Source organism: Chiloscyllium plagiosum, unplaced genomic scaffold, assembly GCF_037043375.1.
Source record: "Chiloscyllium plagiosum isolate Xiang-an unplaced genomic scaffold, Cpla_swu_hap1 HiC_scaffold_8, whole genome shotgun sequence".
Taxonomy (NCBI): domain Eukaryota; kingdom Metazoa; phylum Chordata; class Chondrichthyes; order Orectolobiformes; family Hemiscylliidae; genus Chiloscyllium; species Chiloscyllium plagiosum.
Genome location: NW_028270146.1, coordinates 96,579,902 through 96,590,506, shown reverse-complemented (window position 1 = coordinate 96,590,506; position 10,605 = coordinate 96,579,902). Strand labels below are relative to the sequence as shown.

At 53.2% G+C, this 10,605-nt stretch overlaps 1 protein-coding gene across 5 annotated transcripts in view; it reads left to right on the top strand.

The window, feature by feature from the left end:
• Positions 1-10,258: 10,258 nt before the first annotated feature.
• Positions 10,259-10,605, top strand: part of LOC122554015 (metastasis-associated protein MTA1-like) — a 171,821-nt gene continuing 171,474 nt past the window's right edge. For all 5 annotated transcript variants that reach the window (XM_087990138.1, XM_087990140.1, XM_087990136.1 and 2 more), the window contains exon 1: positions 10,259-10,481. In XM_087990138.1, the coding sequence (XP_087846264.1) occupies positions 10,454-10,481 (28 nt within the window). In that variant the 5' untranslated portion in view covers positions 10,259-10,453. The remainder of the gene's footprint in view (positions 10,482-10,605) is intronic.

Below are 10,605 nucleotides of genomic sequence, written 5' to 3'. Positions count from 1 at the left end.
CTGAAGAAGGGCCTGTGCCCGAAACGTCGAATCTCCTGTTCCCTGGATGCTGCCTGACCTGCTGTGCTGTTCCAGCAATAAAGTTTCAACTTTCTTCCCCATTAGCCAGGTTCCACTTTGAGGACAAAGAGGTGAATTTTGGAATCCACTCGCCACAAACCAAGCAGTGAATCTAGCCTGAAGTTGACCAGGACTTCACAAAATTTTTCTCTGAAAGAAACATTGCAACCCACTACCGTCCATCCATGCGGCCACTGCTGTGAAAATTGAGAGCACGTTGTCAATCAGAGTCGTTGGATAGAAATCTGGAAAGGATTCCCTCAGTTCCTCTCTCCCCAATCCTGGGATGTAACTGAGGGTAGGGAAGAGGCATTGAGGAACCACTGCGCTGGACAAATTAATGAATTTAGAGTGCATTTATGTGTCACATTGGTTACAACTCACTGGGGTTACATGCTGGAAATTTAGCCCCACTATTCCTGGAGTTATCACAAAAGTTAAAGATTTTTACAAGTGTGCAGAATCACAAATTTACTGTCTTTTAATCCAAGGGTGACAAAGCATGAAACAGGTTTCTGTACTTGACTAGAATCACCATTTATTACAAATAAATAAGACTCCAGCTGCAGGTAAACAAAATGATATGTTGGCAAATAACTCTGTTAGTCAAAAAACATACCCACTTATAAACTCCCCCTCTACACACATATTCAGACAGATAGGAAAAAAAAATGTGAGCAGAGGGCAAGACTGGATAGACAGTTTAATTGTCTCCATTCACAGGGTTCACTGACATCATAGAATCCCTACAGTGTAGAAAGATGCCATTGAGCCCACTGAGTCTGCATCGACCCTCTGAAGAGCATCCCACCCATACCCACCTTCTTACCCAATCCCCATAATCATATGGGCTAACGCACCAAACCTGCACATCCCTGGACACAACGGGTCAAGTTTTAGAATAGCCAATCCATCTAACTCGGACTGTAGGAGGAAACCGGACCACCTGAAGGAAACCCATGTAGACACGGAGAGAACTTGTAAACTCCATAAAGGCAGTCATCGAGTCATAGAGATGTATAGCATGGAAACAGACCCTTCAGTCCAACTTGTCCATGCTGACCATCCTAAATTAATCTAGTCCCATTTACCAGCATTTGATCCACATCCCTCTAAACCTTTCCTATTCATGTACCCATCCAGATACATTTTAAATGTTGTAATTGTACCAGCCTCGACCACTTCCTATCGCGGTTCATTCCATACATGCCCTATCATCTGTGTGAAAATGTTGCCCCTTAGGTCCCTTTTAAATCTTTCCCTTTTCACCTTAAAACTATGCCCTCTGGTTTTGGACTCCCCTACCATGGGGAAAAGACCTTGGCTGGAATTGAGCCAGGATCTTTGGAGCTGAGAGGCAGCAGAGCTAGTCACTGTGCTCCCGTGCTGCTCATGAAAGGTAAAGTCATTACAGTCCCAGAGGTCTACTCCCTCATTAGATAACCCAGGCAAGGTTGAGAAGATGGGACCTTTGTGGTAACCTCAGCTGGTGCAGGGAGTGCTGTTGGTATCCCTCTGTACCACAAACCTGCCATCCAGCTAACTGAGCTAACTAAGGAGATGATCCTTTTGACTTGTCAGGACTTAACTGCTTCACGATCTTCCTTCTCCAGATAATTTCACTTGCTGACAGAGGGCATAGGTTCACGCTGGTTTACTTTTATAAAAATATCTGACTTTTTTGTTACATGTCAAATAAACTGGCAATTCTTAAGGCTCTTTTTCACTTCAGAGGGAAAACAACTCCTTCCCTTTCAGAGGTCTGATGGCACATTCTCACACCCCAAGCTATTCACCCACCTGGGAGCCAGAAGTTTCTCGGGAGATATTTTTCAATCAACCTGCTTGGACATGTACACACCTCTGGAGCAGGTGGGACTTGAATCTAGCTCTACCACCACACCTTAGTAATTCCTCAGATGGCCTAATCATCTATGGCTGCTTCATCAATGGCTTTCCCTCCATCATGATTTGGAGACGCCGGTGTTGGACTGGGGTGGACAAAGTTAAAAATCATGTAACACCAGGTTATAGTTCAACAGGTTTATTTGGAAGCACTAGCTTTCAGAGCACTGCTCCTTCGTAAGACACAGAATTTATAGCAAAAGTTTACAGTGTGATGTACAGTTTAGTGTAAACTTTTGCTATAAATTCTGTGTCTTACAATTTTATTCTCCACAACCACCTGATGAAGGAGCAGCGCTCTGAAAGCTAGTGCTTCTAAATAAACCTGTTCGACTTTAACCTGGTGTTGTGTGGTTTTTAACTTTCCCTCAGGTCAGAAATGAAGAATGTTCGCTGATGTTCAGGACCATGTATGACTCTTCAGATACTAAATCTGTTAGTGTTCAAATGCAGCTAGACCTGAACAATATCCATGTTTGGGCTGACAAATTGCAAGTAACATTCATGCCACACAAGTGCCAAGCAATAACCAACATGAGAAAATCTAACCACTACCATTTAACATTTAATGGCATCACTATCATTGAGTCCACCATTACTAAAATCCCGGGGGTTAGCGTTGACCTGAAACTCAACTGGATTAGTCATAAAAAACTGTAAGAGCAAGTCAAACGCTAGGAATCTTGCAGTCAGAAACTCAGGTCCTGACTCCCCAAAGCCTACCATCATCTATAAGACACAAGCAAGGACTATGATAGAATGCTCCCCACTTGCATGATTCCATCAACATTCAAGATACTTGATACCTCAGGACAGAGTAGCCCACCTGCTTGGCATCACATCCACAAACATCCACTTCCTCCCCAATCCAGTAGCACTGCAGAAATTCACCAGAGTTCTTCATGTGATCTTCCAAACTCATGGCATCCAACATCTAGAAGGATGACATAGAAGCCAGACATACATATCTGCTAGCAGCAGGCATTGAATACCACCTGCATGTTCCCTTCCAAGCCACTCATCATCCTAACTTGGAAATTTATTGATGCTCCTTCAGTGGCACTAGGTCCCAAGCCTACAACTACCTCCCTAAAGGCACTTTGGATATGCCTACAGCAAATAGACTGCTGTAATTCAAAAAGGCAATCCACAAACATCCACTTCCTCCCCAATCCAGTAGCACTGCAGAAATTCACCAGAGTTCTTCATGTGATCTTCCAAACTCATGGCATCCAACATCTAGAAGGATGACATAGAAGCCAGACATACATATCTGCTAGCAGCAGGCATAGAATACCACCTGCATGTTCCCTTCCAAGCCACTCATCATCCTAACTTGGAAATTTATTGATGCTCCTTCAGTGGCACTAGGTCCCAATCCTACAACTACCTCCCTAAAGGCACTTTGGATATGCCTACAGCAAATAGACTGCTGTAATTCAAAAAGGCAATTCACCTCACATTCTCAAGGGCAATTAGGGATGGGCAAACTCAGCCAGTGGTGCACACATCCTGTGAATGAAAAATAAACAGGATTGGCAGGAAGACTTCAGTCACTTGAACCTAGCTCTACCACGAAGAGCCCTTAGGAATTCCTCAGGTTTCCCCTTGGCTTAACCATCCACAAACTAATTGGGCAATTGTTGCCAGCTGAAGCCCCACTCATATCCTCCCTTTGACTCCAGCTCACCTGCGGGGGGATGGGGAGGCTTGCTGGGTATTTAGTGGGAGAGAAATGTGAATTAAGTTGAAGGGTCAATGAGGAGGAGAGAGCGAGAGGTGGGCAGAGTAGATCAGGGGAGGAGAATAGTGGGGGGGGCAGAGAGAAGTGAGGGACAGGATGGCTGAGGGAGTAGGGAGAGGGTAGAGGCCAATGTCGGGATAGGGGAAAGATGGGGAGGTAGGGGAGAGAATGTAATGGGAAAGGATGAATGAGTGGTTGGAAATGGAGTTTGGGGAGAGGGTGGATGAGTTGGGGGAAGGGGGAGTTAAAGGGAAGGGTTCAGAGAGCAGGGAATGGATGAGTATTTTGGGGAGGGGAGGGGTGTGGGTTGAGGAGGGAAGGGGATTAGGTGGTGCATAAGGAGGAGGGTCAAAATGTGTGGTGCTGGGAAAGCACGGCCAGTCAGGCAGCATCCGAGGAGCAGAAGAGTCGACGATTCGAGCATAAGCTCTTCAGCAGGAATGTGTGTGCTTTTCCAGCACCACACTCTGAGCTCCAGCATCTGCAGTCCTTACTTTCTCCCATCAGGAGAAGGGTGTCTGGGATGGGTGACAATATTGGGAAGGGGATAGATGGGCAACAGGAATGGAGGAGGGGGTGAGGGAGGAGGAATTTATTGAGGAAGGGGAGAGGGGGAGGTTCTGAGATGTGATGTGGTTGGGGGTACAGGGTGGCAGATGGAGGCAGTGGATTGATGAGCGGGGAAGAGGGATGATGAAGTTAGGTGGGAGGAGCAGGGATGGGGGGAGATGGAGGGAAGGGGAGAGGGAAATGTGGAGGTTGGGAGGGGGAAATGAGGGATGGGGTAAATTAGATGAAGGAGCAAGAGGAAGGAAGATGAGGGGTGAGGATGGATATAGGGGAGATGGGGGTGTCTGGGGGGATATAGGGGAGATGTGGGGTGTCTGGGGGGATATAGGGGAGATGTGTTGGAGGGCATCTTCAACCATGTGGGAAGGGAAATTGTGATTTTTAAAGAAGGAGGCCATCTGGTGTGTTGTGTGATGGAACTGGTCCTCCTGGGAGCAAATACAGTGGAGGCGGAGGTATTGGGAATACGGGATGGCATTTTTGCAGGAGGTAGGATTAATCTGGGGGTGTGTAGGGGAGATGTGGGGGGGTGTCTGGGGGTATTTAGGGGAGATGTGGGGGTGTCTGGGGTACAGAGGGGAGATGTGGGGTGTGTGGAGGTATGTAGGGGAGATGTGGGGGTGTCTGGGGGGATGTAGGGGAAATGTGAGGGTGTCTGGGGGGATATAGAGGAGATGTGGGGGTGTCTGGGGGGATATAGAGGAGATGTGGTGGGTGTCTGGGGGATATGGGGAGATGTGGGGGTGTCTGAGGGGTATTTAGGGGAGATGAGGGGCTGTCTGGGGGGGATATAGGGGAGATGTAGGGGTGTCTGAGGGGTATTTAGGGGAGATGAGGGGCTGTCTGGGGGAATATAGGGGAGATCTGGGGGTGTCTAAGGGGTATTTAGGGGAGATGTGGGGCGTCTGGGTGTGTATTTAGGAGAGATGTGGGGCATCTGGGTGTGTATTTAGGAGAGATGTGGTGGTGTCTGGGGTGATATAGGGGAGATGTGGAGGGTGTCTGGGGGTATAGGGGAGATGTGTGGGGGGTGTCTGGGGGGTATAGGGGAGATGTGTGGGGGATATCTGGGGGGTATAGGGGAGATGTGGGGGTGGTGTCTGGGGGGTATAGGGGAGATATGGGTATGTGTGGGGGGATATAAGGGAGATGTGGGGGTGTCTTGGGGGTATATAGGGGAGATGTGGGGGTGTCTGGGGTACATAGGGGAGATGTGGGATGTGTGGAGGTATGTAGGAGAGACGTGGGGGTGTCTGGGGGATATAAGGGAGATGTGGGGGTGTCTGGGGGGATATGGGATGTCTGGGGGGATTTGGGGAGATGTGGCAGGTGTCTGGGGGATATAGGGAGATGTGGGGGTGTCTGATAGGGTATTTAGGGGAGATGTGGGGGTGTCTGGGGGATATAGGGGAGATGTGGGGGTGTCTGAGGGGTATTTAGGGGAGATATGGGGGTATCGGGATGGCATTTAGGGGAGCTGTAGGGTGTCTGGGTGTGTATTTAGGAGAGATGTGGTGGTGTCTGGGGGGATATAGGGGAGATGTGGGGGTGGAATATATGTGGGGGTTTCTGGGGGTATGTAGGGGAGATGTGGGGGTGATGAGAGGGATATAAGGGAGATGTGGGGGTGTCTGTGGGGTATAGGGGAGATGTGGGGGTGCCTGGGAGGGATATAGGGAGATGTGGGGGTGTCTGGGGAGATGTTGGGGTGTCTGGAGGGTATTTAGGGGAGATGTGTCATGTCTAGGGGGATATAGGGGAGATGTGGGGATATGGGGAGATGTTGGGGTGTCTGGGGGGTATTTAGGGGAGATGTGTTGGTGTCTGGGGGGATATAGGGGAGCTATTGGGATGTCTGGGGCGTATTTAGGGGAGATGTGGGGGTGTCTGGGGGTATGGGGAGATGTTGGGGTGTCTGGGGGTATTTAGGGGAGATGCGGGGGTGTCTGGGGATATAGGGAGATGTGGGGGCTGTCTGAGGGGTATTTAGGGGAGATGTGGGGGTGTCTGGGGGATATAGGGAGATGTGGGGGGTGTCTGGCGGGGTATGGAGTGATGTGGGGGTGTCTGAGGGGTATTTATGGGGATGTGAGGGGTGTCTGGGGGATATAGGGAGATGTGGGGTGTCTGAGGAGGTGAGGGGGGATGTCTAATGGGTATTTAGGGGAGATGTGGGGGTGTCTGAGGGTATGGGGTGATGTGGGAGGTGTCTGGGGGGTATTTAGGGGTATCTGGGGGGTATTTAGGGGGATGTGGGGGGTGTCTGGTGGGTTATGGGGTGATGTGGGAGGTGTCTGAGGGGTATTTAGGCTGTGGGGGTGTCTGGGGGGATATAGGGAGATGTGGGGGGTGTCTGGGGGGGTATGGGGAGATGTGGGGGCTGTCTGAGGGGTATTTAGGGGAGATGTGGGGGTGTCTGGGGATATAGAGATGTGGGGGGTGTCTGGTGGGGTATGGGGTGATGTGGGTGGTGTCTGGGGGTATTTAGGGGGATGTGGGGGGTGTCTGGGGGGATATAGGGGTGTCTGGGGGTCTATGGGGAGGTGTGGTGGGTGTCTGATGGGTATTTAGGGGAGATGAGGGGGGTGTCTGAGGGGGTATGGGGTGAGGTGGGGGGTGTCTGAGGGATATTTAGGGGGATGTGGGGGGGGTGTCTAGGGGGATATAGGGGGATGTGGGGGGGGTGTCTGGGGGGATATAGGGAGATGTGGGGGGTGTCTAGGGGGATATAGGGGGGATGTCTAGGGGGATATAGGGGGATGTGGGGGGGGTGTCTGGGGGGATATAGGGGGATGTGGGGGGGTGTCTGAGGGGTATTTAGGGAGATGTGGGGGGGGTATCTGGGGGGATATAGGGAGATGTGGGGGTGTCTAGGGGGATATAGGGGGATGTGGGGGGGGGTGTCTGGGGGGATATAGGAGGATGTGGGGGGTGTCTGAGGGGTATTTAGGGAGATGTGGGTGGGTGTCTGGGGGGATATAGGGGGATGTGGGGGTGTCTGAGGGGTATTTAGGGGAGATGTGGGGGTGTCTGGGGATATAGAGAGATGTGGGGGGTGTCTGGGGGGATATAGGGGGATGTGGGGGTGTCTGGGGGGATATAGAGGAGATGTGGTGGGTGTCTGGGGGATATGGGGAGATGTGGGGGTGTCTGAGGGGTATTTAGGGGAGATGAGGGGCTGTCTGGGGGGGATATAGGGGAGATGTAGGGGTGTCTGAGGGGTATTTAGGGGAGATGAGGGGCTGTCTGGGGGAATATAGGGGAGATCTGGGGGTGTCTAAGGGGTATTTAGGGGAGATGTGGGGCGTCTGGGTGTGTATTTAGGAGAGATGTGGGGCATCTGGGTGTGTATTTAGGAGAGATGTGGTGGTGTCTGGGGTGATATAGGGGAGATGTGGAGGGTGTCTGGGGGTATAGGGGAGATGTGTGGGGGGTGTCTGGGGGGTATAGGGGAGATGTGTGGGGGATATCTGGGGGGTATAGGGGAGATGTGGGGGTGGTGTCTGGGGGGTATAGGGGAGATATGGGTATGTGTGGGGGGATATAAGGGAGATGTGGGGGTGTCTTGGGGGTATATAGGGGAGATGTGGGGGTGTCTGGGGTACATAGGGGAGATGTGGGATGTGTGGAGGTATGTAGGAGAGACGTGGGGGTGTCTGGGGGATATAAGGGAGATGTGGGGGTGTCTGGGGGGATATGGGATGTCTGGGGGGATTTGGGAGATGTGGCAGGTGTCTGGGGGATATAGGGAGATGTGGGGGTGTCTGATAGGGTATTTAGGGGAGATGTGGGGGTGTCTGGGGGATATAGGGGAGATGTGGGGGTGTCTGAGGGTATTTAGGGGAGATATGGGGGTATCGGGATGGCATTTAGGGGAGCTGTAGGGTGTCTGGGTGTGTATTTAGGAGAGATGTGGTGGTGTCTGGGGGGATATAGGGGAGATGTGGGGGTGGAATATATGTGGGGGTTTCTGGGGGTATGTAGGGGAGATGTGGGGGTGATGAGAGGGATATAAGGGAGATGTGGGGGTGTCTGTGGGGTTATAGGGGAGATGTGGGGTGCCTGGGAGGATATAGGGAGATGTGGGGGTGTCTGGGGAGATGTTGGGGTGTCTGGAGGGTATTTAGGGGAGATGTGTCATGTCTAGGGGGATATAGGGGAGATGTGGGGATATGGGGAGATGTTGGGGTGTCTGGGGGTATTTAGGGGAGATGTGTTGGTGTCTGGGGGGATATAGGGGAGCTATTGGGATGTCTGGGGCGTATTTAGGGGAGATGTGGGGGTGTCTGGGGGTATGGGGAGATGTTGGGGTGTCTGGGGGTATTTAGGGAGATGCGGGGGGTGTCTGGGGATATAGGGAGATGTGGGGGCTGTCTGAGGGGTATTTAGGGGAGATGTGGGGGTGTCTGGGGGATATAGGGAGATGTGGGGGGTGTCTGGCGGGGTATGGAGTGATGTGGGGGTGTCTGAGGGGTATTTATGGGGATGTGAGGGGTGTCTGGGGGATATAGGGAGATGTGGGGTGTCTGAGGAGGTGAGGGGGGATGTCTAATGGGTATTTAGGGGAGATGTGGGGGTGTCTGAGGGTATGGGGTGATGTGGGAGGTGTCTGGGGGGGTATTTAGGGGTATCTGGGGGGTATTTAGGGGGATGTGGGGGGTGTCTGGTGGGTTATGGGGTGATGTGGGAGGTGTCTGAGGGGTATTTAGGCTGTGGGGGTGTCTGGGGGGATATAGGGAGATGTGGGGGGTGTCTGGGGGGGTATGGGGAGATGTCGGGGCTGTCTGAGGGGTATTTAGGGAGATGTGGGGGTGTCTGGGGATATAGAGATGTGGGGGGGTGTCTGGTGGGGGTATGGGGTGATGTGGGTGGTGTCTGGGGGTATTTAGGGGGATGTGGGGGGGTGTCTGGGGGGATATAGGGGTGTCTGGGGGTCTATGGGGAGGTGTGGTGGGTGTCTGATGGGTATTTAGGGGAGATGAGGGGGGTGTCTGAGGGGGTATGGGGTGAGGTGGGGGGTGTCTGAGGGGATATTTAGGGGGATGTGGGGGGGGGTGTCTAGGGGGATATAGGGGGATGTGGGGGGGGTGTCTGGGGGGATATAGGGAGATGTGGGGGGGTGTCTAGGGGGATATAGGGGGATGTCTAGGGGGATATAGGGGGATGTGGGGGGGGTGTCTGGGGGGATATAGGGGGATGTGGGGGGGTGTCTGAGGGGTATTTAGGGAGATGTGGGGGGGGTATCTGGGGGGATATAGGGAGATGTGGGGGTGTCTAGGGGGATATAGGGGGATGTGGGGGGGGGTGTCTGGGGGGATATAGGAGGATGTGGGGGGTGTCTGAGGGGTATTTAGGGAGATGTGGGTGGGTGTCTGGGGGGATATAGGGGATGTGGGGGTGTCTGAGGGGTATTTAGGGGAGATGTGGGGGTGTCTGGGGATATAGAGAGATGTGGGGGGTGTCTGGGGGGATATAGGGGGATGTGGGGGTGTCTGAGGGGTATTTAGGGGGATGTGGGGGGGTGTCTGGGGGATGTGGGTGGGTGTCTGGGGGGGGTATTTAGGGGGATGTGGGGGGGTGTCTGGGGGGATGTGGGCGGGTGTCTGGGGGGGTATTTAGGGGATGTGGGGGGGGTGTCTGGGGGGATGTGGGCGGGTGTCTGGGGGGGGTATTTAGGGGGATGTGGGGGGGTGTCTGGGGGGATGTGGGCGGGTGTCTGGGGGGGTATTTAGGGGGATGTGGGGGGTGTCTGGGGGGATGTGGGCGGGTGTCTGGGGGGGGGGTATTTAGGGGGATGTGGGGGGGGTGATGAGGGGGAGGGAGGATCTTGAGTCGACCCCGGGGGAAAGCAGCACTTCCGAAGAATAGGTGACGTCGGGCTGTGAGAAGAGGAAGGTGAAGGAGAGAGAGAGAGAGAGAGTGAGGAAGAAAAAACAAAAAAAAGACAGAGAGAGAGAGGAGAAGGGCAGCGGAGAGAGAGAGAAAAAAGGAGAGAGATAGAGGGAGTGAGAGAGAGGGAAAAGGAGAGAGAGAGAGAGAGAGAGTGTGAGAGGCGGAGAGGAGGGTCGGTGGGCACCGAGCTCCGAGCCCGGTCTCCCATCAGCGGAGTATCCCGGGCCCGAGCCCGAGCCCCGGGCGGCGGTAGAGCACGGTCCGGCCTCCCCGGGCCCCGCCATGGCCGCCAACATGTACCGGGTCGGAGGTAGGTTCAGCCCGCGGCCCCGACCGCTTCAGGAGCACCCCCCCTCATCACATCAACCCCCACCCCCATCACATCAACCCCCCCTCATCACATCAACCCCCCACCCCCCCATCACATCAACCCC